Source organism: Ornithorhynchus anatinus, chromosome 10 (assembly GCF_004115215.2).
Source record: "Ornithorhynchus anatinus isolate Pmale09 chromosome 10, mOrnAna1.pri.v4, whole genome shotgun sequence".
NCBI classification, from domain to species: Eukaryota; Metazoa; Chordata; class Mammalia; order Monotremata; family Ornithorhynchidae; genus Ornithorhynchus; species Ornithorhynchus anatinus.
The window spans coordinates 58,903,200-58,931,197 of NC_041737.1; the positions used below are offsets into that span (position 1 = coordinate 58,903,200).

General features: G+C 57.8%; 1 protein-coding gene across 2 annotated transcripts; it reads left to right on the top strand.

The window, feature by feature from the left end:
- The first annotated feature begins 15 nt into the window (after positions 1–15).
- Positions 16–27,998, top strand: RBMS2 (RNA binding motif single stranded interacting protein 2). Of its 2 annotated transcripts, none has more exons than XM_029074117.1 (14): positions 16–175; positions 17,655–17,866; positions 20,021–20,079; positions 20,844–20,935; positions 22,857–23,014; positions 23,708–23,787; positions 23,898–24,007; positions 24,463–24,509; positions 26,156–26,249; positions 26,756–26,806; positions 26,916–27,026; positions 27,307–27,387; positions 27,638–27,727; positions 27,910–27,998. In XM_029074117.1, the coding sequence occupies exons 1-13, from the start codon at positions 110–112 to the stop codon at positions 27,719–27,721; spliced, it is 1,245 nt and encodes a 414-aa protein (XP_028929950.1). In that variant the 5' UTR covers positions 16–109; the 3' UTR covers positions 27,722–27,727; positions 27,910–27,998. The 2 variants fall into 2 exon arrangements, with proteins under 2 accessions (XP_028929950.1, XP_028929951.1); XM_029074118.1 differs by having other exon boundaries at positions 17,658–17,866.

Sequence of the window (27,998 nt, forward strand, 5' to 3'; positions counted from 1 at the left end):
CTGTTCTCTCCCTCTCTCTCCCTCCCCCCCCCCCCGCTCTCTTTCTCTGTGTCTCTCTCTCTTTCCCTCCCTTCCCCGTCCCTCCCAGTCCCTTACCATTAAAGAGAAAATGCTGCTATCTGTGTCTTCCAGACCTGGGATTACGACTTTTGGCTATAACAAGAGCAACAAGAAGGTAGGCGAAAGCTCTTTCTCAGAGCCTGGCGCCCTCCCTCCTTTTCCGGGGGTCTGGGAATGTCCTTGGCTTTCGCATTTTATCCCCCGGGGGGGAAGCGGGAGAGGGAGAGGGGTTGTGGTCGGAGGCCGTCCCGGCCCCCTGGTCCTCTTTTCCCCCCGGACTCTCACCTGGTCCAGGAGTCCAGGGACCCGAGTCCCCGGCCAGAAGGTCAGCGGGAACTGGAGCTGAGCGGAGGGGTCGGTCAGGTTTGCAAGTTTGGGTCTTTGTGGACTAAAGTTAGTGGGACTTCCCGATGTGGCGAGACCCTTGAGGGGTGATCTGTCATCCCGGCCCCCCGGGCCCCTCGGCCCCCGCCGCCGCCCCCGCCGTCGCGGCGAAGGTTATTCTCTCCTCTCGCTTAACTGTTTCCTCTCCCGGCGGAGCCCCTCCTCCGCCCCAGCCGCCCACCGGCGACGAAGCCCCGGCCGCTCCAGCCCGAGGGAGCGGCCCCAGCCCGCGGGGCCTAGGACGGAGAGCCCAGGCGATGACGGGCCGGGGCCTGGGGGCAGGGGGTCGGGGGTCGGGGCCCGGGCTCCGGGCCTGCGGGGCAGTGGGCCGAGAGGACGGCCCGGCCCCGCAGGGATCCTCAGTCCCCAGGGCTGGCGGTCCGGGGGTTAACCCTGTGCTGCCGGAGGGGTTCCGTGGGCCTGGCACATGGGCGAGCCGAGGGGAGCCCAGCACGCATGCCCACATCCGCCCGGTCAGCCCCTCCTGCAGTTTCTCCGTCCCCAGTGGGCATAGGAGGGGCTGCGTGGGTCAGCGGTGGAGCTGCGTGAGCCCGAGCTCCGGGCGAGCCCATGCCCCGGGCGAGCCCATGCCCCGGGCGAGCCCATGCCCCGGGCGAGCCCATGCCCCGGGCGAGCCCATGCCCCGGGCGAGCCCGGGCTGGCCCGGCGAGGGGGAGGTGCCTGGGCCCGGCTTCCCCGGGGACCCCTGGGATGGGCGAGGTGGGTGAGGTGGGCCAACCGGGCCCAGCAGCCCCGGGCTTCCGTCTCTTGGTGCGTTTGGGGGGTCGCAGGTGGAGCGGTGGGTGGGTGCGGGGCCGACTGCGGGCGGGCCCCGCCGAGGGTCCCGGGGGCCGAGACCGGCGTGGAATATTTGATTAGGGCCCCTCGGGCCGGCGGGTTCGGGTGCCGCATCCGATCCGTCTCTCCCTCTTGTGTTCACCATCGGAGGGCTGAAAAGGCCAATGCCCACAGATGCCCGGGAATGCCGCTGCCAGTCCCCGCGCCCCCCACCCCCTCCTCCCCAAGTTCCTGGCCCTTAACAGTCTTGCCCCCAGCTCGGCCGGAGCCCGGATAATCCAGGGTAGGAGGCGAGCTCTGGAATGAAATGTGCACTTCTCCCGATCATCGATGGTTTTCCCGAAACCTTCTCCCAAGGAGAGGTTTTTCCCGCCCCTGCCTGCCCATCTGTCCGCCCTCCCTCCCACCCTCGGCCCCTTTTCCCATCGGGGGATTTGGCAATTCGGGTTCTATTTCCCCGTGGCGGTCAGTTCGGGGGAGAGGGCCCCCCGAGGCCGGGGCGGGGTGGGGGGTCTGGGGGGCGAGAGCCAAGCCCTGCCTCGGCCCCCCGGCCGAGCCCACCGTGGCCTATAGGCTGCGGCAGGAAGGGCTTCTGCGGTTGGCGCCCCGAGGGGAGTGGGCCAAACCCGGTGGGCATCGCCCCGTGTGCCCCCGGGAGCGTTTGGAGGGGCACCCGGGGAGGGGTGAGGGGTGAGGACCCTACCCACCCCGTGTGTTCCCGGGAGCAGCGCAGCGGCCAAGCGAAACTCCACCCAGGGGCCGGGGCCTAGTGAGTGGGTGGGTGGGTGGGTGGGCACGACTGGCGTGGGGGGCAGGAGGGTGGGGTGAATTTCTGGCTTCGCATAGGTGCCGTGGGGCGGGTGGGATCTCTCGGGAGCGACGGCTGTCCCCGGGGCCCTCGCTCGCTCGGACATCTTGTTCCTCGGGCACGGTCGGGCCGCGGCCCCGCCCAAGGGGAGGGAGGGAGGGCGACTCCAAAAAAACCGAAACCAAAACACCCCCGGGCCCACCGCGCCCGGAAAGGGGCCGGACCCGGGACGCAGCCCGGCTGCTTTCCTCAGACTCCGGCCCGTTTCTCCCTTCTCCTCCTCTCCCCTCCTACTCATCCTCCTGGGGCTTGTGGAACTGCGAAGAGCCGCCTCTCAGGACTGTCCTCTCCGAGTCGTGCTCTGCGAGTCGTGCCCCCTGGACCTGGGAGCTGCTGCCGCGGTCCCTCGATGGACTGACCCATTGATCCCGCCTTCGAGGCCCTGTGCTTGGAGGGGTGGGGGGGTGGGGGGGGTCCCCGACCGCCCGACCTTTGCACTTTAGAAACTGAGGGGCAGAAGGAGGGCGTCGGGGTCCGCCCTCTGTCCTCCCCGGGGTCGACCAGTTGGCTAAGGGCCGCGGTGCCCGGCTCCTCCTTCCCCCCCGATCCGATCTCGGATGTGTAGCGTTCAGCGTGAGGCCCCTCCATCCCTGAGTGGGCCAGGGGACTTGCTAAAAAGGTACGCGACCCAACCCCGGACCACCCCACGACTGTCGGGGGCGGGGGACCTTTCGGGCCGTGTGGACTCCTGGCCTCCTCTTTCTGGAGTTCAACCCGGCTCAGCCTGGCCTTTCCCAGCTGGGGAAATGGTTGGAGGTTTCCGAGAGGAATTTAGGAAAAAAACGTTTCACCTTGGACGTTTTCTCCTTGGCCGGACTCCTTCCAAGGGCCCGGCTTGGCCCAACCAGGGTTATGGGACCCTGGGGCCGAGGAAGCCATTTCTTCGTCCCTGTTGGAAGAAGCTAATTCTGGGGAAGATTCAGATTAGGTGACCCTGAAAGGGGAGATGTTCGGGACTAGAGGAATTTCAAACTTGCAGAAGGCTTAACCACTTAACCACTCCCGCCCCTCGCTGACATCATCTCCCTGGCATGTCTCATTGTCCTTTAACTTGTGGGGCAACCCGATCATTTCCTTCCTTAGCAGAAAAAAAGTGGTTTGGGGAGAGACAGACAGACAGAGAGAGAGTGTGTGCATGTGTGTGTAGCGGGGAGAGCAGGACAGTGGGGGCCCGGGAGCGTACTTGCATTTTGCCTAAATCTCAGTTTCCTGATGCTCCTATGTTAGACGATGTGACTAATGTTGGAAGGAAGGGAGATGGGGCAGGAAGGCAGATGGATGGATGGATGGATGGAGTTGATGGATGGAGTTGATGTGAGAGGCAGAAAAGGAGGGGCAGGCTGGTAGTGTTAGCTCAGCCCTTCTCTCAGAGAGCTCTGGGTCTGAAGAATCTTGCAGAAATGGGAAGAGGGGGGAAGAAGGTTGAAGAGGGTGAATATTTTTATTTTAAAATCAGCACGGGGCAGCTTTTTGTTCTCACCCCCTGCCTCCTTCTCATCTCACCTAACAAGCATGGACGGCAGATGCCCGATGCCCTCTCTCGAAGAGGACTCCTTAACTGTCATTTTCCACAGAGCCCCACTGGCCCCTGAGGGCCGGAGGTGCCAACATTGCCCTGGGAGGTCAAGGACGAAAGGTGGGCAGGTGTTGTGCAGGTGGGATGAAGAGAAGCAGCATGACATGGTAGAAACAGAACAGGCCTGGGTGTCAGGGGAGCTGCATTCTAGTCCCGGCTCTGCCACTTGCTGTTTGACCTTGGGCAAGTCACTTGGCTTCTCTGTGCCACAGTTTCCTCAGCTGAAAAATGGGGTTGAAGTACCTGATAATAATAATAATAATGTTATTTGTTAAGCACTTATGTGCAAAGCACTGTTCTGAGCGGTGGGGGGATAGAAGGTGATCAGCTTGTCCCACATGGGGCTCACAGTCTTAATCCCCATTTTACAGATGAGGTAACTGAGGCACAGAGAAGTGAAGTGACTTGCCTAAAGTCACACAGCAGACAAGTGGCGGAGTTGGGATTAGAACCCATGACCTCTGACTCCCAAACCCGGGCTCTTTCCACTGAGCTGATCTTCCTCCCCCTTAGACTGTAAGCCCCATGTGGGACAGGGACTGTTTCCGATCAGATGATCTTGGACCTACCCCAGTGCTCGTCACATAGTACGCACTAAACCAGTACCCCAACTACTGTTATTACTCTGAGGCCTGGGGGGAGTTGGGCTTCAAAGAGCAAATAGGCCAGGGAGCCTCTGTTCTATGTCTTTTCAATCAATGAGTCAGTGGTATTTATTGAACACTTACTATGTGTAGTGCACTGTATGAAGCCCTGGGGAGAGTATACATTACAAGAGAGTTGACAGACCCGATCCCTGCCCGCGGGAGCTTATAGTCTAGTTTTCCGCCTCAGTTGGAAACCCTCAGGTTTCTTCCCTGGGCTGGAGGGAGCTAGGCTGGGAATTCCACCTGCTGGGATAGCTATGGGGGCTGCCGCCCCAGGGGAGCAGGCCCCCAGGGTTGGGGCTGGCAATGCCAGCGGAGACGGTTCCCCCCAGGAGTTGTGGCCCGTGCCAGGGCCAGATTGAGGCTGGGGCTTTGGGAGCGGGGGTGGCCACATCAGCACCGATGGGCAGTCCTCTGGGACGGCCTTAGGTTGGAAGCTCAAGGTGGGCAGGGAACGTGTCTGTTTTATTGTTCTATTGTACTCTTCCTAGAGCTCAGAACAGTGCTCTGCACATAGTAAACTCTCAATAAATACGACTGACTGGAAACAAGTGGAGGGTTGGGATTGTATCTTCTTGCTCCGTTGGGCTCTCCCAAGTGCTCAGTACAGTGCTCTATTCACAGTGGGTGCTCAGGAAAAAATAATCGACTGATTGCCACGTTCTTGGGGAACCAGCGAAAGAAGAAACTAGGTGTACTCTGCCCTCAAGGAGCCTTCTGTCCACTGGGGAAAGGGTGGGGTATAGAAGGCACCCATTGACGTGCAGTTATATTTATTGAGCGCTTACATATGCAAAGCACTGTTCTAAGCGCGTGGGAGAGTACAACCTAACAGAGCTGGGGGTCACGTTCCCTGCTCAGGAGGAACTTACAGACATGAGAGGGAGACAGACATTAAAATAAATTACGGATATTGGCAAAAGCACCGTGGGGTTGAGGTTGGGGTGATAAAGAGTACAGATCCAAGTGCAAGGGTGATGCAGAAGGAAGAGGGAGTAGGGGAAATGAGGGCTTAGGTGGGGAAGGTCTCTTGGAGGAGATGTGATTTTTAAAAAGGCTTTGAAGGTGGGGAGAGTGATTGTCTGTCAGATATAGAGGGGGAGGGTGTACCAGGCCAGAAGCAGGATATGGGCGAGGGGTTGTCGGTGAGGTAGATGAGATCGAGATACAGTGAGTAAGTTGGCATTACAAGAGCAAGTGTGTGGGCAGGGTTGGAGAGTTCCTCCTAGTTAAGAACACAGAGACTGAATGGATAACAGGGAAACAGAGACCACCCCACAACCAACCCCGTCCCGAGATTGCTGGGGGGCTGATGGGACAACTGCAGGGAAAGGCCCCACATCCAGATGGATTGGCACCCCGGTCCAGGATGGAGCAGGATCACACGTGCCCAGTGTGCGGGGCAAGCCCTACCAGTCCGGAGGAGGTGCCCACACACACTGGCAGGATGCCCTGAGCAGGCACAGAAGACGTGTGTGGCAGCACTGGGCTGACAGTCTGCACATTCAGCCCCGAAGAGTCACCCCACACCGGAGGTGACTGCTGTGTGCCCTTGGGCAAGTCACTTTACTTCTCTGGGCTTCAGTTACCTCAGTTGTAAAACGGGGATTGAGACATGAGCTCCACGTGGGACAGGGATTGGGTCCAACCTGACTTGCTTATATCTACCCAAGTGCTTAGTGCACTGCCTGGCACATGGTAAGTGCTTAACAAATACCATCATTATTATTATTATTATTAGACACAGTCGTCCCTGAGGAAATGCCCCACACACTGGCGCGGTGTATTGAGCATTCCCAGAGGGTGTGCGGCTGGACTGAAAAGTATGCCCAGCCAGCCCTAAGGAGACGCCCCAAATGCCAGCAGGATGCACTGAGCATGCGCAGTGGGCTCCTAGCCAGGCCAGACTGTATACAGCATGGCGTAGTGGATAGAACATGGGCTTGGGAGTCAGAAGGTCATGGGTTCTAATGCTGGCCCCTCCACTTCTGCCGTGTGACCTTGATCAAGTCACTTCACTTCTCTGGACCTCAGTTACCTCACCTGTCAAATGGGGATAAAGAATGTGAGCCCCACATGGGACAGGGACTGTGTCCAACTCGATTTGCTTGTATTTTCCCCAGCACTTAGTACAGTGCCTGGCGCACAGTCAGTGCTTCACAGATATTATCGTTATTACACAGAGCTAACCCTGAGGAGATGCCCCCATATATCAGCGGGATGCACCGAGCCTGCATGGAGGCTGCGTGGCTGGGCCAGATGGCATGTGTAGCTAGCCCTGAGGAGATGTGCTCCACACATGGGTGGGTTAGTGTAGGACATTTTTGATGGCAGCTCTGCGACCAGGGTTGGTCCAAAGTGGCTGGTGGAGCTGCGGCCCCCTGGCCTGACTTCCCATGGGCCGGGCCTGGGGCTCTGCCCGCTCAGGTTGAGCAGCTGCATGGAACTGGGAGATCGAGCCCATCGGAGTTGTGTAATAATAAATAATAATAATGATGATGATAGATATTGGTATTGGTTGCAGTACAATCAGATCGGACCCAGTACCTACCCAGTACCTTGGGCACACTAAGGCGGGGAATGAGAACAGATTTTTTGTCCGTTTTTAAGAGAAGAGGACACTGAGGCCCAGAGAAGCCATAGAGAAGCAGCATGGCGTAGTGGATAGAGCAAAGGCCTGGGAGTCAGAAGGTCACAGGTTCTAATCCCGGCCCCGCCATGTGTCTGCTGTGTGACCTTGGTCAAATCACTTCACTTCTCTGGGCCTCAGTTCCCTCATCGAAAATGGGGAATGAGACTGTGAGCCCCATGTGGGACAGGGACTTTGTCCAATCCAATTTGCTCGTATCCACCCCAGCGCTTAGTACAGTGTTTGGCACATAGGAAGCATTTAACAAATTCCATTATTAGTAGAAGCTGAGTGACTCGACCAGGGTCCCACAGCAGGCAAGTGGCGCAGCGGGATTAGACTGAGGACCCCGTCTCCTGGGCTCTTCCCACTGGGCCGTGCTGCTTCTCCTTATTTTTGTGGTATCGGATAGTTCGCCTATCACAAGGGCCAAGCGATCCAGACGGTCATCCGCTGTCCGTTCCCCCATCTCCACCCCCCCCGGGGATGGACCAGTCCAGGCTGGGTGAGGGAAGGGAGCTGCGCTTGGGCTTTGAATCAAGCGACCAAAGCACGCAAGCTATTGGTTGCATTGACTGAGTACCTCCTGGGTGTGGAGTTCTGTGCTGAGCGCTTGGGAGAGTACAGTAGCATTAGCAGAAACGCTCTCTTTCATTCATTCATTCATTCAGTCGTATTTATTGAGCGCTTACTGTGGACAGAGCACGGTACTAAGTGCTTGGAAAGTACAATTCAGCAATAAAGAGAAACAATCCCTGCCCACACCGGGCTTACGGTCTAGAAGGGGACTGCCCTACCTGCAAGGAGCTTACGGTCTAGCAGGAGAGACTGACACTGAAATATTCTGCATACAGGAGGAAGAAGGGAAAGTGTGGGTGAATAAGTGCTTCAACAGTAGTGTGTGAAGGTCACCACAGAGCATAAGCTCATTGGGGGCGGGGACTGTTTCTGTTGTTTTACTGTCCTCTCCCAAGTGCTTTGGGCAGTGCTCTGCACACAGTAAGCGCTCCGGAAAAACGACTGACTGACGGACTGTGAGTGCCCTAGTGCTCAGAGGTCATCGAGGGGATTTACCTGGGACTGACCATCCTCCCTCAGCTCTCTTTATCATTGACAGTAAAATTAGTTGCTCTCCACAGCCAGGCTCCCAACAGGCCCTTTCAGCTTAAGCCACTTTCCTGTGTCTGTGTCAGCCTTCCTGCTTGGAAGCTCATCATGGGCAGAGTACCTGTCTCCTAATTCTGTTGCATTACACTCTCCTAAACACTTAGTACAGTGCTCTGCACATAGTGCTCAATACAATCGATTGGTTGATTGGGCACTTCTTGCTGGTGAGATGGTGATGGCGGTTTTTGACAAAAGGGGATATTTGAGGAGTGGGGAGCCAGGACCTGAGAAACATTTTTTTACTAACAACAATACTAATAATAGTAATGGTATATTTTAAACACTTACTGTGTGCGAAGCATTGTACTACATGCTGGGGTAGATACTAGATAAATCAGGCCCCACATGGGGCTCACAGTTTAAGGAGGAGGAAGAGCAGGTATTGAATCCCTGTTTTGCAGATGAGGGAACTGAGGCACAAAGAAGTGACTTGCCCAAAGTCACATAACAGACAAGTGGTGGAGCCAGGATTAGAACCCTGGTCCTCTGACTCCCAGACCTGAGCTCTGTCCACTGAGCCACACTTGCCAGAACGATGATATCGGGGAGGTCTGCCGGCTGCTACTGTTTCTATGGACAAACCTGCCTGGGGCGGGCTGGGATTTAGAGGGCAAATTTTCTGAAGAAAGCAGTGGCCGGTCTAAGCCCTCGTCTGGATGGGACCAGCCTGGCTGTCAACATGTCTACCGACAGGACTGATTCTTTTAGACCTTTGTCAGTCCGTCGGTCGGTCAGTCAATCGTGTTTCTTGTCACTTCCCCCCCACCCCCCCAGGATGCCAACATCTACAAGGCGGCCTTATCCACAGAGAACATTTTCATCCCTCAACTGGAAGTTTCCTGAGGGCAGTCAGTGATCCTGTCTGTTGACTCTGTTATATTCTCCAGCAAGCCCTAGGGAAAGAGGGCAGAACTATGAGTTGAGAGTCCCGGCTGACCTTGGAACTGGGTTCGAGTCTCTGCTCCACCACTGGACCGCTGGGTGATCTTGGACAAAGAAGCTTCACCTCTCTGGACCTTATTTTCTCCATCTGTAAAATGGGGAGAAGACAGATTGTGAGCCCCGTTGGGGATAGGAGCTGTGTGCCATCTCATAACCAAGTATCTGCCACTGTGCTTACCACATGTAAGGGCTTGTAAATGCCCTCGTTACCCCAAGGGTTCGATCCAGTGCCCTCCCCACAGTAGGCTCTTGATGTATGGGTTGAGGGGTAACACTGCAGACTCCTCACACCCGCCTCTGCCCCAGCCCAAAATAGTTGGCCTCAGGGCAGAGGCAAGGGCCCAGGCTGTCCAGAGGAGCCCTGAGGATCAGTCTCCCTGGATGCCACCCTCCCCGCCCGGCATCCTTTGCCCATGCACCAGCCCCACTGGATGCCACCCTCCCTGGCCTGCATTCTCTGCCCGAGTGCCATTCCCCTGAGTGACATTCTCCTCGGGAGCCAGCCTCCCCAGGTGGTAGCCAGCCTCCCCAGGTGGAAGCCTTTGCCCATGCCCATGCTGTACCCTGAGCACATAGAAGTCATAAAGAGGACTCGGTGTCCAGCCAGGCCAGGCTTCCCCTCTTAGGGCTCTGCCAAAACTAAGTTGTGACATAAAACACAAAGGCAAGAACTGTCTTGAGTCACCAGCCCTCGTCGTCCCTCTGGGCCAGGCTCCGTCTCCCTATTTAAGTGGCTGCCAGGGGCAACCCCCAACCCATTCCTGGCCAGTAGTCCTGGGTGCATCCAGTGGGGAGGGCTGCCTGCCTGTGTCTCAGGACACAGGTGCTCCATCTGTGCTTGGAGCGGCATTACCAGGTCTTCCAGGGCAGAGGACAGTGGTACAAGGACCCTGGGGTCCGGCGCTGGTCAGATCCTGGCCACTCCCAAGCTGACCCTGTGGGGAAGGTCTCTGACCGGGGCCCAGGCTCTCCCCGTGATTATAATGTCTGGCCACGTCCCGGGCTGCCCCCACGATGACAGGGTCCAACTGGGCCCTGGGCACAAGAAGGGCCCAGTTGGTCCCGATGCCTTGGACACCATGGACTGACCCCTCCCAAGGAAGGGCTCCCCGAGGGGAGGGAGCCTGTATTCCATTAGACTGGCCCAAGCACTCGCTGCCCCGGACCCTCAGCAGGCACTGTTCGGTGATGGACTGGCCAGAGTTGGTGTAGAGCCTTGAAACCGTTCATGAGGAGCCTCTGCTTGAAGCAGAAGGACACAGGAAGCCGGTGGAGGGTTTTGAGGAGTAGAGAGATTTAGATCAAGTGAAGTTTCAGAGGGACTAACCGGGGAATGGCAGTGCAGGGCATAGATGGGAGGGGATGGAGGCAGGAAGACAACCAAGGAGGCCGGTACATGGCCATGCTTAGTGGCTGGAGCCATTTGTCTGGTTAATTCTGATAATGATCGAGACTGGCGTGCCAACTAGTTAAGTGACCCGCGACACCACCCCCGGCCACCCCGCTGAGCAGCATAGCCTAGTGGTTATAATAAGGGCCTGGGAGTCAGAAGGGCCTACATTCTAATCCCGGCTCTGCCACTTGTCTGCTGTATGACCTTGGGCAGGTCCCCTCATTTCTCTGAGCCTCAGTTATCACATCTGTAAAATGGAGATTAAAACCATGAGCCTCATGTGGGACAGGGACTGCATCCAACCTGACTAGCTCCCATCTACCCCAGGGCTTAGAAGAGTGCCTGGCACAAAGTATGCATTTAACAAATACCATAAACAAACAAACCAACAGTAGTCTAGCTGCAGTCTGACCAGTGCTAGAACCAGGGTGGGAGCAGCCCAGGGGTGTGCGGGACGACGACAACGGGGCCAGTCTCCACAGATGTTTCCGAGGAACCTGCAGGATTTAGTAGCAGTGCGAACGGGACAGTTAAATGCAGGAAGGTTGTGGACTTCTGGGACAGGGCCCAGGCTGGGGTGGGGAGACAAGAGGACATGCCGGACCCGCCCGGCTCCCCAGCTGGTTAGATCAATCAATCAGTGGCATTTATTGAGCACGCTGTACCAAGTGCTTGAGAAAGTACAACACGGTCGGGTCGACAGACGCTATCCCGTCCACCAGAAGCTTGCAGTCTACAGGGAGCAACAGACATAAAAGAAACGACAGGGGAAATGGCGGAACGAAAGGATAAGGGCATCCGTGCCGTGGGGTTGGGATGACTATCAAAGTGCTAAGGGCCATACCATCAAACGCATAAGCAGTAGTACCAGTGCTAGGTTTCATTAAGCGCTTACTGTGTGCAAAGCCCTGTAAGGAGCACTGGGTAAGAATACACAGGCTTGGGAGTCAGAGGTCATGAGGTTGAATCCCGGCTCTGCTACTTGTCAGCTGTGTGACTTTGGGCAAGTCACTTAACTTCTCTGTGTCGCTGTTACCTCATCTGTAAAATGGGGATTAACTGTGAGCCTCACGTGGGACAACCCGATTACCCTGTATCTACCCCAGCGCATAGAACAGTACTCTGCACATAGTAAGCACTTAACAAATACCAACATTATTAATACACACTCATTGGCGGGGCAGAGAGGAGGACCGGTAGGGGGAATGAAGGCAGAGTCAGGGAAGGCCTCTTGGAGGGAAGCAGAGGCTCGTTCTCAGCTGGGCCCTATTTGATTATCTTGCATCCACCCCAGCACTTAGAACAGTGCTCGGCACGTAGTGAGCGCTGAGCAGATACTACGATTTCCTTGCCATTTCCAGGTGGGCGGGGAGGGCGTGTTCCTGGCCCCCGATGGACCCTCGGTGCGGGGCTGCCGGTCCCGGGCTGCAGGGACCGTGCGAGCCACCGGGACCCACCCGGTGCCGGGAATCCCGGAGGACGACGGCAGGGGAACTCAGGCCTCAGGCTCCCCACGGAGGCAGGCCGGGGAACCCTACATCTCAGTCTCCGGCCTCCGAGCAAGGGCCCCGGCCCGTGACCGGGCAGGAGGCCCCGCCCCGCCGTTGCTAAGAGGCCCCGCCCCGCCGTTGCTAGGAGACCCCGCCCCGTGACTGTTGAGAAGGCCCCGCCCCGTGGTTGCTAGGCGATCGGTCCCACCCAGCAACTGTCCAGAAGATCCCGCATGGCCTCGACCGGCCCCCCCTTCCCGTCCACCGACAGGCCCCCCTCGGGGGGATAGGGGCGAGGCAGCTCATCCTGCCCGGGGGTCGGCACCCCTGGCCACCCCGGGGCCAGGGGCAGGTGGCCAGGGGCAGGTGGCCAGGGGCAGGTCGGCGGGGAGCCTCCCAGCCCCCTGCGGCAACTTGCCCCAGCTGTGTATAAGCGGGGGGTGATAATAATAATAAAAATAATTATGGTATCTGTAAGCACTTACTATGTGCCAACCACTGTATTCATTCATTCAATAGTATTTATTGAGCGCTTACTATGTGCAGAGCATTGTACTAAGCGCTTGGAATGTACAAATCGGTAACAGAGACAGTCCCTGCCCTTTGACCGGCTTACAGTCTAATCGGGGGAGACAGGCAAGAACAATAGCAATAAATAAGATCATGGGGATGAACATCTCATTAATACTAAGTGCTGTGGTAGATTCATTCATTCAACAGTATTAATTGAGCGCTTACTATGTGCTGAACACTGTACTAAGCGCTTGGAATGTACAATTCGGCAGTCCCTGCCCAATGACGGGCTCACAGTCTAAACGAAGCGGCACACAGTCTAAACAGTAGATACAGGGTGATCAGTTTGTCCCACGTGGGGCTCACGGTCTTAACCCCCATTTTTACAGAGGAGGTAACTGAGGTAACTGAGAAGTGGCTTGCCCAAGGTCACAGCAGACAAGTGGTGGAAGCGAGATTAGAACCCACGTCCTCTGACTCCCCAGCCTGTGCTCTTCCACTAAGCCACGGACCTGGCCTTACCTGCCCTCTGACTCCCCAGCCTGTGCTCTTCCACTAAGCCACGGACCTGGCCTTACCTGCCCCCGCCGCCCCGCCCCTTCTCTTCCCTCATCTTGCTTCCCTCAGGGCCGGAACAGTCGGTTTCCATGGGGACCCTCATCCGCGGGATGGAGGACCGATGATCGTGGGGCCAGGAGGGGCTGACAGGAAGCTGAGGGGGGGAGGGAGTGTTCCGGGCACCACACCTGCCCTTGACTCAGGGGATCCCAAGCCCCGCTGTTTGACAGATATTCCTTTTTTTGCTGTGGGTCACTATTGTCACAAGATCAACCGAGCAGTCAGTGGTTTTGACTGATCACCTACTGTGATAAGGACACTGGAGAGAGTAAAATAGAGTTAGTAGTTATGATCCCTACACCAGAGGATCTTAGAGTCTAGCAAGGAAAGGCACCTTTAATTTATGTCAGTCAGTCAATCAATCAGTGGCATTTATTGAACTCTTACTGTTGACAGAGCACTGTATTGAGCTCTTGGGAGAGCACAATACAACAGAGTAGGTACAAGATGATCCTCACCTACATGGAGTTTACAGGCTGGAGGGGGAGACAGACATTAAAATCAGTTATGGGTAGATAAGTACCGGAGGAGGGGTGACCATCACAGTGCTTAAAGGGGAACAGAACCAAATGTTTAGACCGTGCGGAAGGGAGGGCCGAGGCGGGGAAGTGAGAGCTTAGCTGAAGAAGACCTCTCTAGATTTGAAGAAGCCGAGGAAGGGGCTATGGAGATGAGTCAGTGCTTAAGCAATCTGGTGTGTAAGGAATGTGCAGAACAGCTATGGAAGGTTGAGTGTACCCAAGTGCCCAGGGGCTGCAAGAGCCCAATTGGCAGCATTGGAGACATAACCTGGGGAGAAGTGAATTGGGAAGAGGCCTCCCGAAAGACATATCATTTCAGAAGGGCCTTGAAGATGAGGAGAGGCTGGGGGTGGGGGGTGGGGGAGCGGGGGGAGAAGACGGGGGGTCTGCCTGTTAGGAAAGGGAAGGGGGTTCCAGGCAGCGGGGAAGGGCACTGTAGGCAGGGATTGTTTCTGTTGCAGAATTGTACTTTCCAAGCACTTAGTACAGTGCTCTGCACACAGGAAGTGCTCAATAAATATGATTGAATGAATAAATGAAGTGACCGAGAGGTTGGCAACGGGAGGGATGAGGATGAGCCCCAGCAAGGAGGTGGGCTTGAGGGGAATGAGGAGTACATTCCAGACTGTGAGCCCGTTGTTGGGTAAGGATTGTCTCTATTTGTTGCTGAATTGTACTTCCAAGCGCTCTGCACATAGTAAGTGCTCAATAAATGATTGAACGAATGAATGGTAGGAAAAGAGAGCGAATAAGTGGCGGGGGAGAGAGAAGAGTGGATGGAGCACCCTAGAACCCAGGGCCTGGAGGGCCTTGGGCCAGTGCCTTACAGCCAGGGATTTCGAGAGGGGTGGTTGGGTGGGCAGGGAGGGGAAACTTTAAGAGAACACCAGGTCCTCTTCCCATTCTCCTTCAGTTCACCTGCATCCTTCCCCCAACCCTTCTGACAGGCACACGTGCACATGAGTCCCGGCTCTCTGGTCCTGAGGAATCCTGAATGCCTGGGGCCGGGGCAGGGGCAGGGCCGGGGCAGGGGCAGGGCAGGTGCCTGTGACCCCGTGGGCAGCTTGGCTAATGCCAGCTGGGCCATGGCACCCAAAGGTACAGGGAGGATGCCAGGGGATCAAGTCTCTTTGCTCTTATGTCACATTCTTATACTCTGCCATTTCCCCTCTCTGTAATAAATTCCCCTATGCCCTTATTTGTAAATGATCTAAATGTCTGTCTCCTCCTCTAGGCTGTAAGCTTCTTGTGGACAAGGATAGTGACTACCAACTATTCCCTTATCTGTAATTGATTTCAATAGTATTTTAAATGCCTGTCTCCCCCTCTAGGCTGTAAGCTTATGGACAGGGATAGTCACTACCAGCTATTTTATTGTACTCTCCCAAGTGTTTAGGTCCGTGCTCTGCATACAGTAAGTGCTCAACAAATACCACTGCTTTATTGATTGATTGATTTTCAGGCCTCCTCAGGCTCCCTCCAGTTCCACAGTGAGACCCTGCCCCTGGGAACCAGTCCCCAGGCCAGTGAGATGCTATCCCCAAGTTGGGCCTGGTTGGGCCTCCCGAGCCCCTCTCTGTCTCTTGTCTCCCTTGTCTCCCCCACTCATGATGTCACTCTGCTGGGGCTGCCCACTGCTCTCCATGTGAGACTCACAGTCTAAGTAGGAGGGAGAACAAGAACATTTTACAGATGAGGAAACTGAGGAACAGATAAATTCTGTGAGTAGGCAAGTGGCAGAGCAAGGATTAGAACCCAGGCCCCCTGACTCTCAGGCTGGCACTGCTTCCTCGTCATTTCTCTAGGTCACACTCCACATGGGTCAGTGGAGCCGGGGGGCAACGGCCATTTCCGACAAGGAGCTGCAGAGCACTGGAGACTGTGGTGGTTGAGAACTTTCAGGGCCGCTCCTGAGATTGCCCCAGCCTTGTTGGGCCCTAGAAAAGACCCTCTTTACCCAGAACAGCTCTGCTGGGGGCAGCAGCTTGGGGTCTTTGTCCTCCCTGCCACCACACACCCTTTTTTTTGTGGTATTTGTTAAGTGCTTACTATGTGCCAGGCACTGTACCAAACCCTGGGGTAGGTACCAGCTAATCAGGTTGGACACAGTCCATGTCCCAAATGGGGCTCAAGGTCTTAATCTCCACTTTATAGATGAAGGAACTGAGGCTCGGAGAAGTGAAGTGACTTGCCTCAGGTCACACAGAGACAAGTGGTGGAACCGGGATTAGAACCCAAGTCCTTTGACTCTCAGGCCTGGGCTCTATCCAGTAGGCCATGCTACTTCTGGGACAGCAACCTCAGTGTCCTCCCAGGTCCTCGATACCATATGGTCCGTGGTGCTTTGAACACGATGAAGGGTCTTCGGGGCGGGTGCGGAAGGACACTCATGCAGGGAGGCCCAGCCTCTTGCAAGCCAGTGATTGATTTAATTACATGTAGCTTGACTCTCTGAACAAGTCATTTCTGATCCCACTTCTGGCAGCCTCTAATGGCCTCCAGTGGCCTCTGGTGTCCCCCAGCAGTCTCTAGAGGTCTCCAGTGGTCTCTAGGGGGGCTCCTGTAGCCTCTCATGGCCTTCAGCAGTCGCCAATGGCCTCTAGTGGCCTCCAGTGTTGTGGTTGCCTGCCAGCAGCCTGGGTCGCACTGTGAGCCAGCATTTGCCTCTGAAGGCTTAAAGCTTCTAAGGAGCTGCTAAGACCAGTGAGAAGCAGCATGGCCTCGTGGAAGGAGCACAGACCTGGAAGTCAGAGGACCTAGGTTTTAAATCCCGGCTCTGCCAATTGCTTCCTGAGTGACCTTGGCAATTCACTTTAACTGCTCTGTGCCTCCGTTTCCTCCACTGTAAAATGGGGATTAAATACCTGTTCTCCCTCCTACTTAGACTGGATTTCAAGCGGGACAGCCCTGCTGCTTGTGTCCTGTGAGAGAAGGAAAAACCCCTTCAGTAATGACAGAGATAGAGGCCCAGAGATAGAAGTGCTGGGGTAGGTACAATACAGTCTCGAAGTTTTAGGGGAAGGGAGGTGTTTCAGCCCCATTTTAGATGAGGAAAGTGAGGCAGAGCAAAGCGGAAGGTCAAAGGTCACATGGCAGGTAAGGGGCGGGACTGGGATTAGAACCCAGGTCTCCTGGCTCCCAGGCTGGTGCTCTTTCCACTGGGCCTCTGTGCTTCTCTTCTGCATTTTTGTCTGCTCCTGGCCAGACATGGAGAGCAAGGGAGACAGCCAAGTGAGCGAGTGTGGGCGTGTTGATGTGTACACAAGTGTGTGTGCCTGCATGTGTGTATGTGGATGGGGTGGGGTAATAGCGTTTACCAGTTTACCAACTGACCAGCCAACTAAGCAACCAGTCAATGAATCGATAGTATGAACTGTGGTTTCTCTGAGTGCTGAGCATTGGGCCACGCGCTGGGGAAGGTCCACTCCCTGCCCCGAGGAGCTTCCGGGCCAAGGCTGGGAGCTTGGCAGGGTGTGCAGGGCGAGAGCACATGCCTTTATTAATAGTCACTGGTGCCACCCCAGGGCCCGGGGGGCCTCGTCCAGTTTCCTCCTCCCTTGGGTTCCCAGAGAGGCTGATGTGGATGGGGTGTTAGAGGGGTATATGTGGGGTGTGTGGGGGGGGACCTGCCCCATCCCCGAGGTGGAGGTGATATGGGTGGGCATGTGTGTGGGGGTGACCTGCGCCATCCCTCAGGGGCAGGTGATGTGGTTGGGGTGTGTGGGTGGGGTATGTGGGCATGTGTGGAGGGACCTGCCCCATCCCTGAGGGCGGCTGTGTGGGTGAGGTGTGTGTGGGGACCTGCCCTGTCCCTGAGAGGCAGGTGGTGAGGGTGTGTGTTGCGGGGGGACCTGCCCCATCCCTGAGGGGCAGCTGATGTGGGTGAGGCCTGTGGGTGTGTGTTGCGGAGGGACCTGCCCCATCACTGAGGGGCAACTGATGTGGCCAGGGGTGCTGGAGGGGCGACCGGGCAGGTACAAAGACCCTGGGCCCCGGATAGCCCACTCGATGCCCTCCTAACCTCCTGCCTTCCCTCCTTGCCTGCCAGCAGCCGTATGTGCCGGTGGTTCAGCAGATGGCACCGCCGAGCCCCAGTGCTCACAACACCGGCGGGGGCGGGGGCGGCGGCGGAGGAGGAGGAGGAGGAGGAGGAGGAGGAGGAGGGGGCGGCTCAGGCGACCAGCTGAGCAAAACCAACCTGTACATCCGGGGCCTGCACCCTGGCACCACAGATCAGGACCTCGTCAAGCTCTGCCAGCCGTAAGCCCCGGACGGGGAGTAGGGTGGGGGGTGGGGGGTAGTGGGTGGAGACAATGCCCTCCTGAAATGGCTCCAGGATCTGAGCCCTGCCCAACTCAGCCCAGCTCAGGCCCTCGGCACTTTGGCCCAGGGGCTCCTGTCAGAGACATCAAGCCACACTGGGCCCCTTTGTCGGGGACGGCCTGCACACAGGATGGAGTGGGCGGGTGGGCGGGGGACGGCGCTCCCTGCAGACTAGCCCCAGCCTCCCCCGCCCCCAGACCTGCCCCACCTCTGCCTTAGCCAACACAACAGGTTTCTTTTATCCTGGGGGCGGCCTGGAGTGGGGAAGTTCGGCCCCCGGGGCCTGGTCCATTGATCTGCCCCAACCTCTACCAGTTGGGTGGGGATGGGGAAGGTAGTCCCTGCTAGGCCGGAGGGCTCCCTTGGAAGCGGCCCTCCTGGGGCCACAGTTGTCTGAGGATGAGTTGGGGGAAAGAGGAGAGAAAGAAGCCCACAGCTTGGCTGTTGCCCCAGGAGGTTTTGCAGGGGGGGGTCTCCGGTGGGTGGATTATTGGGCAGAGGCTGGCCGGGTCAGAACCTCGGCTGGCCCCAGTCTGGACTGCTGGAAAAGTCACAAGAGCCTGGTGGTGCCCATCCCCTGATCAACACCCGGGTTCCCCATCAGGAATCAGAAAGGACCCATAGACTGGGTAGTGAGGGTCATTCATTCATTCATTCATTCATTCATTCATTCATTCATTCATTCATTCAATAGTATTTATTGAGCGCTTACTATGTGCAGAGCACTGTACTAAGCGCTTGGGATGAACAAGTCGACAACAGATAGAGACAGTCCCTGCCGTTTGACGGGCTTACAGTCTAATTGACAGGTTTACAGTCTAATCGGGCTTACAGAGGGTCGGGGAGGGGTAGGGGCAGCAGAGGCAGTGAAGCTGGAAGGGCCCCCTGCGATGGTCTAGTGGATAGAGCATGAGCTTGAAAGTCTGTAGGACCTGGGTTCTAATCCCAGCTCTGCCATTCATCTGCTGCATGACCTTGAGCAAGTCACTTCACTTCTCTGGGCCTCAGTTACCTCATCTGTAAAATGGGGATTAAGACTATGAGCCCTATGTGGGATAAGGGACTGTGTCCAAGGTGATTAGCTTGTATCTACCCCAGAGCTTAGAACAGTACCTGTCACAGAGTAAGCACTTAACAAATATTATTATTATTATTATTAATAACAAACACCACAATTATTATTATAATTATGGTGGTGCATTTGGTATACAGCATCCTCACACATTAAATCTGGAGCCTCCGTGTGGTCGTCAGCGCCCCCAGCCCATCCTGGCACTTGTTCGACCAAGCCCCCAACTGCCAGCTGGCTTTGGGGAGCCCATTGCCACTCCTGAGACCCCCAGCACTGATCATGTCATTCCAGTTTGGGCCAGAGACATAACCGGATTTTCAGGCCCAGCCTGGTGCAACCTATGCCCGGTTCTGGCCTGGCTTCTGGTCAAATGGGCCTCCTGTCCCCAGGCCAGGCCGGAGCGGCTTCTGGGTTGCAGCCTAGGGTGCTGGGGTGTGGGCACGGCACAGCCCCCTCTGAAGAGCCCTGATTACAGGCAAAGCAGCTCCTGGAGAACCCCTGCTGGGGGTGGTGGTTGTGTTTGGAGGGCTCTGCTGGAGCCAACCATGCCTGTCATCCTGCTGGAAGCTGTGATGCTACCTTTGCCGTGTTTTCCCCCCGTTGTCCTCATCCCCACCCCCAACCCGGCCATCCCATAGTTTTATCCTTTCTGGTAAATGGAGGACCCTAGCTGAGGTGGGGCAGGGCCTGGGAATTAGGGTGAGGCCCTTGAGACCAGGCTGGAGCAGGTGACGGGAGCCATGAGAGGTCCGGGGCAGGACGAGGGGCAGCGCCGCAGTTCAGGTGGCCAAAACAATCCTGATGAGACTGAGAGCCAAGAGCAGCTAGCCAGAGGCACTGTGGCTTCAGGGTCTGTTGGTTCATCTGAGGGGAGTCTGGAGCCCAATCTCCTTCTCTCCCAGTCTGTTTCCAGCCCACGGCGCCCCCAAGGGCTAAGGCTTCCCCCTGCCCCCAATCGTCCCACATTCTGCCCTGCCATGGCCCTGCCAACATGATCCCTACTGCTTCTCATCTCCTAGATATGGCAAAATCGTCTCCACAAAGGCAATATTGGACAAGACCACCAACAAATGCAAAGGTGAGGATTGCCGGGGGGTCGGGAGGGTTGGGGGCCACCAGGGGAGATGGGGATAGCTCTTCGGGGCTGGGTTGGGCAGGGTGACCAGGGCTTCTGCAGGCCAGCCTCTCCCTGAGCACACTTCCAAGGAGGCGTGACTGCCGGGAACTCTGGGAGCGAGGCAAGGCCAGCCTTGGGGAGCCCCTAGAACCCTTGGGCCCAGTCTGTGGAGACGCTCAGGCGAGGTCCTTACCCCTAGTCCACTGTACGCCTCTGTTGGAGCGAGAACAAGCGGGAGGTGAAAGAGAAAGCGTGGGAGGGCTAGGGGCTGAGTTGCCTACTGGGGGCCTCAGAGTGCTGGCTCCCACTTCAGCTTGGGCCAGGGCAGGTGGCAGAGATGCACAGCACAGCCAGAGAGTAGGGATGGTGGCCACAGGAGCTTGGGCGAGCATAGGCCTGTTGCACAGTCAGAGAGAGAGAGAGAGAGAGAGAGAGAGGGCGTGTGCAAGAGTGTGTGTGTGTATGTGTGTGTCTGTGTTGGATCTCTGGGGTTAGGGGTTGGAGCTGCCCCAGCACGCTCTCCAAGTCTCACATTTCTGGGGCTGTGGGAGCCGAGCTGGGCCGGACCCCAGGGCAGAGGGGGTGGGCACTTCCAGCAGCAGCAGCACCCCGCACTCCCACCCCCAACACTGGAGTTTGCAGAGCAAACGAAGAAAGACCCATCCTGGGGCTGCAGGCCCGAGGCCTCTGCCGAACCCCCTCATAGTCACCCGTCCCCCCGGCAGGCTATGGTTTTGTGGACTTCGACAGCCCTTCGGCCGCCCAGAAGGCTGTTACGGCACTCAAGGCCAGTGGGGTGCAGGCCCAGATGGCCAAGGTAAGGAGACACCCCCCTCCCACCTCCCGCTTCTGCGCCACCCCGACACACACACACACACTTGATCCTGGTCTTCCCGCTAGGTATGGGAACACTGAGGATATGGTCCCGGGAGGCAGCAGCCGCAGGACCCCCGGTCTCTTTCCTGCCCCATTGCGGGTAGGGGAGCCCAACTACTTGGCTGACAAGGAGGCTGGATACAGGCAGTGGCGGAGCGGGGCATCTGACTGCAGCTGGGACCATTCGCCAGAGGGAACTCCCCCCACCCCCATCCATTTCTCCTTCATTCATTCAATCGTATTTATAGAGCACTTACTATGTGCAAAGCACTGTACTAACTGCTCTCTCTGGGTCAAGCCCCACTCTCTCACTAATAATAATGATGGTATGTGTTAAGCACTTACTATGTGCCAAGCACTGTTCTAAACGCTGGGGGAGATTCAAGGTCATCAGGTTGTCTCACGAGGGGCTCACAGTCTTAATCCCCATTTTACAGATGAGGTAACTGAGGCACAGAGAAGTGAAGTGATTTGCCCAAAGTCACACAGCTGATAAGTGGCGTAGCTGGAATTAGAACCCACGACCTCTGACTCCCAAGCCTGTGCTCCTTCCACTGAGCCACCCTGCTTCTCTAATCCACTTGCCCTCTTCCACCTCCTTCCCCTCCCAGTCTCCCACGCCTCTCCCTCCCGTCCATCCTGATCCCTCTGTCCGCTCTCCCTCCCTGTCTCCACTCTGGTCCCCGCCCCGTCCCCCTCCCTTCCGTCCTGGTCCCTCCACCCCCCCTCTCTCCCTTCCTTCCTCCCTCCCTTCCTTCCTTCCTCCGCCCCCGCCCCAGCTCCCTCCACCCGGGCTCAGCAGTTTGTGGTGGTTTGGCAACTTTCTCTGAACTCAGTTGTGCAACCTAGAGTGGATGGTCGCACCCTGCCTTCGCCATTGTTCCCGCCGGCCGGCTGGGTGTGGGAGGAGGCCGGGTCCCTCTTCTTGGGTCCTTCCTTAGCCAGCCCGCACAGGCCACCATCATTTCCAGTGAGCCCCAGATCTGGGCGCTCAGGGACGGAAGCGGGCAGGATTAGGGGCGGGGAGGTGGGGGGTTGAGAGAGGAGGAAGAGGGAAGTGGTTGAAGAGGGGCTGGGGAGCTTTGTGATGAAGGTGTGGTGGTTGGAGAGGGGGAGGCGGTTGACACTGTTCTCTGGGAATGGCCCTTGAGTCCACAGCGTTGGGAAGCAGAATAGCCTAGTGGATAGATCAGAGGCCTGGGAGTCAGATGGACCTGGATTCTAATCCCGGCTTCTCCACGTCTGCTGTGTGACCTCGGGCAAGTCACTTAACTTCTCCATGCTTCAGTCCCTTCATCCATAAAATGGGGATTAAGCCTGTGAGCCCCATGTGGGACAGGGACTGTGTCTAACCTGATTAGCTTTTATCTACCCCAGTGCTTAGAACAGGGTTTGACGCATAGTAACACATACCATTATTATTAATTAAAAATTAATATTAATAATAATAATAATGACAATAAGAATCGCCAAGAGCCGCGGGCTCCCAGAAAGCAGGAAGCCTGGTCTCAGTGCAGCTCCCAGTGCCCCTTCCCTCGCCCCTTTCCGGCAGGGAACACACACACACACACACACAGGCATATTCCTGTTACGAAGAACACCACTGACTGCGGCCGGAAAGAGGGAGGGGGAGTTACTCAAACAATCCAGGACTGGGAGTTCCCGTAGATCTCTGCCTCTGGGGACTGTCAGCCTGGAGCTGGGGGTGGGAAGGGAAGGGGGCACCGCCCCGGCTGGCTCTTAAAGGGACAGCCATGGCCCGGACTCCCCCGAGCCTGACCTCTCCGGGCCCTCGGATGGGACCAAGGTGAGGGGGTTGGAGCCTCCTCTCTCCGCCCCCATTCACCCTCCCTTTGCCTTAGCAACAGGAGCAGGACCCCACCAACCTGTACATCTCCAACCTGCCCGTGACGATGGATGAGCAGGAGCTGGAGGGGCTCCTGAAACCATTCGGGCAGGTGATCTCCACCCGGATCCTGCGAGACACCAGCGGGACCAGCCGTGGCGTCGGCTTTGCCAGGTGAGGGGCGAGGGTGACTGACCTTGTGCCACGGCCCAGCCGAGGCGTCAGCTTTTCCAGGTGAGGGCCGGGGGGTGGGGGTGGGGGGCGTCCCGGCCTCCTGCCACCACAGACGCTTGGACAGCTGCTGCTGCGTAGTGAGTCCGGCCCCGGGCTTGGGGGGAGAGCTTCCAGTGGGGGGATTCTCCAGCCCCCCCTGGGAAGGGGCTGAGGGATGTGTCTACAGAATGGGGTGACAGGCCAGAGCTGGCCTGACTCTGACTGGTCAGGGTCCCGTGTGACCTAGGAGACCGGGGGTCCCTTGCCTGGGGGTCTCTTGCCTGGGCCTCAGGGGTCGTGCAGCACCAACTTCCGGTCGCCCTCCCCTAGCTGGGGGCGAGGGGCCTGGTTTGGGTTGGGGGTGGAGGGCCCATCCTGGTTCACCTCCCCACCAGGATCCCTGCCACCCCAGACTGGGTAGGAAGCTGGGACACCATCTGTCTCTCCTTAGGGCTAAGGTGGAGCCAGACCTCAGGAGTTCACTCCTCAGCATGGCAGGGGGAGTCCTGGGCCTCTGGCGACCCTAGAGCCAAGCTGGCCACGCAATCGGGATTGGGGAGGGTTAGGGCGGGGGAGTGGGAAGGGCAGAGCTGCGGTTGGGAACCGGTGGACTCTGGTCCAGGTGGCTGAAGCTAAGCCCTGTGTCCTCTCCAGGATGGAGTCCACAGAGAAGTGTGAGGCCATCATCACACACTTCAATGGCAAATTCGTCAAGACTCCCCCAGGAGTCCCAGGTGAGGGGCCTGGGCCGGGGTTTGGGGGTCGGGGAGGGACGCGAGGAGAGGTACGAAAGGGTTCTGAGGGGGCCCCACTCACATCCCTCGTCCTCCCCACCTCCCTGCAGCCCCGCCGGACCCCTTGCTGTGTAAGTTTGCGGACGGTGGGCAGAAGAAGCGTCAGAACCCCGGAAAATATGTGCAGAATGGGCGGGCCTGGCCGCGGGATGGGGACACGGTAAGAGTCAGGCTGGGGCCTGGAGGGTGGGAGTAACGCGGGGGGCGGGGGCACCTGGGGCGAGGAGGAGAGAACGATAGAGTGGTCTGTGAGTCCTCACTTCTAGGGGGCTGCCCAGCCCAGGACTTCCCGCCCTCAGTGTCAGGGGGGCTCTGGAGGTGGGGGGACCGAGCACCAGGACCCTCAGGAGCACTGGGCTGTCTCTGCCAGGCCCACCCTAGCCCCACCCAGCCGGCTCCACCCCGGCCCCTGACGAAGCCAGTCCAGCAAACACCCCAGGGGGGCTGGCTCTGGGGCAGTTTAAGGTGCGGGGGCAGGATGGGCAAGGGGCAGCTCCATCCCAACCAAGCAGCCCACTGGACATCGAAGCGGGTTGCTCAATGGTCCCAGGCTCCTCCCCCACTCCTAACAGTACCTCTTCAGCCCTGATCTGTATGGTCCCATCCTTCTTTCAGGGAGGCATGGCCCTGACCTACGACCCCACCACGGCGCTGCAGAACGGGTAAGTCCCCCGGGCCCTCTTGCTCCCGGCCTGGTCCCATTCCGACCTGCCCTGACCCAGGCTCTCTGCCGACAATTGGTCTTCGTCACCGTGGGGCTCTGGCATGAGGCTGAACCTCATCTACTCTTCACCTTCCCACCCAAACCCTGTCCTCCCCGAGACTTTCCCATCACGGTAGACAGCACCACCATCCTTTTTGTAATAATAATAATAATGTTGGTATTTGTTAAGCGCTTACTATGTGCAGAGCACTGTTCTAAACGCTGGGGTAGACACACGGGAATCAGGTTGTCCCACGTGGGGCTCACAGTCTTAATCCCCATTTTACAGATGAGGGAACTGAGGCACAGAGAAGTTAAGTGATTTGCCCACAGTCACACAGCTGACAAGTGGCAGAGCTGGGATTCGAACTCATGAGCCCTGACTCCAAAGCCCGTGCTCTTTACACTGTGCCACGCTGCTTCTTGTCTCACAAGCCCATAACCTTGGCATTAGCCTCAACTCATCTCGCATTCAACCCACTTATTATTAACCTCACCTCATCTCTCATTCAACCCACTTATTCAGTCTGTCATTAAATCCTGTAGGTTCTGCCTTCACAACATCTCTACAACCCGCCCTTTCCTCTCCATCCAAACTGCTACCTCACCGATCCAAGTACTTGCCCATTCCTACCTTCACACCTGCATCAGCCTTCTCACTGACCTCCCTGCCTTCTGTCTCTTCCTGCTCCAGTCCGTACTTCACTCTGTTTCCTGATTGCTTTTCTAAAAAAAAAACTTTAGTCCACATCTTCCCACTTCACAAAAGCCTCCACCCCCACAGCCAACAGAAACTCCTTACCATTGGCTTGAAAGCCCTCATCGCCTTGCCCCTCTTAATTTAGGGGTTCAATTGCACCTCTGCCACCTCTGGGCCCCTCTTAATTTAGCTTGCTGATCTACTCCAACCCTGCCCGCGCACTTTGCTCCTCCAATGCCACCTTACCTTGGTCTCATCCATCTCACTACCAACCCCCTGCCCACAACCTCTCTCTGGCCTGAAACTCCCACCCCCAACACATCTGACAGACCACTATTCTCCCCCTCTTCAAATCACCTCTCTTCCAAGAGGTCTTCCCTGACTAAGCAGCATGGCTTAGTGGAAAGAGCCCGGGCTTGGGAGTCAGAGGTCGTGGGTTCTAATCCCGCCTCTGCCACTTGTCAGCTGGGTGATTTTGGGCAAGTCACTTTACTTCTCTGTGCCTCAGTTCCCTCATCTGTAAATAGGGGATTAAGACTGTGAGCCCCACAGGGACAACCTGATTACCTTGTATATGCTTAGAACAGTGCTTGGCACATAGTAAGCGCTTAACAAATACTATTATTATTATTGAGTGCCCCGACCCTGGGTGGGTGGGACTTGGCCCCTTCTCACTTATTCCTGATTTTTAGTCAATCAACCAATGGTATTTATGATCAATCATATTTATTGAATACTTACTCTGTGCAGAACACTGTGCTAAGGGCCTGGAAAAGGATAATAGAGTGAGTAGACACAGCCCCTGCCCTCAAGGAGCTTAGAGTCTAGCAGGGGAGATAGCGTTAAACATAAGCTACCGCATAAAATACCATCTAATGGCCATGTGGTCTCGGTCCCCCCTGCAGGTTTTACCCGACCCCGTACAGCATCGCTCCCAACAGGATGATAGCCCAGACGTCTCTCTCCCCTTATCTCCCGTCTCCAGTGTCCTCCTATCAGGTACGGCTGACTGGGGCGGGGTGGGTGGGGGGCTCTGAGCCTGGGCATCGGTCCGCTCGCTCCCGTCCCCCTCCCACCTACTAGGAGAGACTTGGTCTTATAAGCTCTGGTGAGGGAGCGGAGAGCATGACCCAGCCTGGCCTCAGTCTGGGCCTGGCCGCCTGGGCCCACACCTCAGCCTGAAGTCCAGGCTGGCCCGGACCTGACCGGTCTTGCCTCATTTATGGGGCCACAAGTGTGCTTGCCCCTGGGCTGCTGCACAAGGTCCCAAAGCACCCCAGCTCCCTCGCCTGGGGGTAGATGTCTACAGAGTGGGGAGTGGCGCCCTGCGGCTCATAGCCGTAGCACCCCAGGACAAACCCGGTCCACCCACAGGTCAAGCAAAGTGGGGCTGCGGCCCTCTTGGCTATCCCAGCCCGACATAGTTTGGGGGAGGAGGGGGGAGTTTCCACACTTGGGATTTCCCTCCCCCCTGCTGGGCCCTGAACTGCTACTTCCCCCTGCAGGTCCACAGCCCATCCTGGATGCATCACCAGTCGTACCTCATGCAGCCTGCGGTGAGTGCCAGCTGGGGCACTGCGGAGCAGGGTGGCAGGGTGGGGCGGGGTCCCTCCTCCTCGTTCCTCCACGGCCCCGCTGACTGCCCTGTCCCCCCGCCCCATCCAGGGTGCAGTCCTGACCCCAGCTCTGGATCACACCGTTTCTCTCCAGCCGGCCTCCATGATGGGGCCCCTCACCCAGCAGCTGGGCCATCTGTCCCTCAGCAGCACGGGCACGGTGAGCCCCCCGGCGAGGGTGGGCCTTGGGGGGGAGGAGAGCGACTGGGGGTGGGGGCTGGGGTGGCAGGCCCCGGGGGGATGGTAGCGGTGAGGGGCAGCGGGCCCCGGGGGGCGGACAATGAGGAGAGGAGGGAGGCTTAGGGGGGCTGGAGCTGGAGGTGGGAAAGGATGGTGGGCCGGGGAGGAGGAGGAGGAGGAGGAGCAGGAGGAGGAGGAGGAGGAGGAGGAGGAGAAGGAGACCCTCCGGGCTGGCTGACGTCCCCCTTGGGCCCCTGTAGTACATGCCGGCGGCCGCGGCGCTGCCCGGAGCCTACATCCCTCAGTACACGCCGGTGCCTTCTTCCAGTGTTTCAGTCGAGGTATGGGCCAGTGGGGCATGGCGGGTCAAGGCGGGCACAGTGGGCAGAGTGGGCATGGCCCTGCAGGCGGGACCCTCAGAGCGGGACTTCTCTCTCTCCCTCTCTCTCTCTCTCTCTCTCGGCGGCCACTGGGGGGTGGGGGGGAGGGTCTGGGGTGTCCCCCACCCCGCTCGCCAAGCCGACGCAGTTGGAGGGGGAAAGGGCCCAGGGGGAGGGGGCAGAGGTGACGTGGCGGGCCTATGCCACCCAGGAGACCAGCGGCCAGCAGGGCCAGGTGACAGTGGACTCCCCCTCGGACCACACGGCGGCCTATCCCTACCCCTACAACAAGTAACCGCAGGTAGGAGTGGGGGCGGCGGGGGAGGGGAGGAGGGTCCGGTCCCGGCCCCGCGTTGGGGCAGACTCCCAGGACCCTCGGCCTCTAAGTGGCCTGCCTCCCCGCAAGCCTTGCGGCGGGACCGGGGGCTCCGGGGGTTCCGGTTGGTTGGGAGTAACCGGCGGCTGTCGGCTCTTGTCCCACAGATGGGCCGGGCCGGGCCTGGGAGCGAGACGTCTGGGCCCCGGGGCCGCCCCTGCGGGGAGCCGCCACCGTTCCTCCGGGCTGCCTTCCA

Excerpts from the sequence above, each read along its gene's own strand:
- RBMS2 (XM_029074117.1), top strand. The coding sequence starts at position 110 with ATGCTGCTATCTGTGTCTTCCAGACCTGGGATTACGACTTTTGGCTAT. Across the intron at positions 17,867-20,020 it reads CTCGTCAAGCTCTGCCAGCC|ATATGGCAAAATCGTCTCCA; the intron begins GTAAGCCCCGGA and ends CTCATCTCCTAG. Across the intron at positions 24,008-24,462 it reads GGCCGCGGGATGGGGACACG|GGAGGCATGGCCCTGACCTA; the intron begins GTAAGAGTCAGG and ends TCCTTCTTTCAG.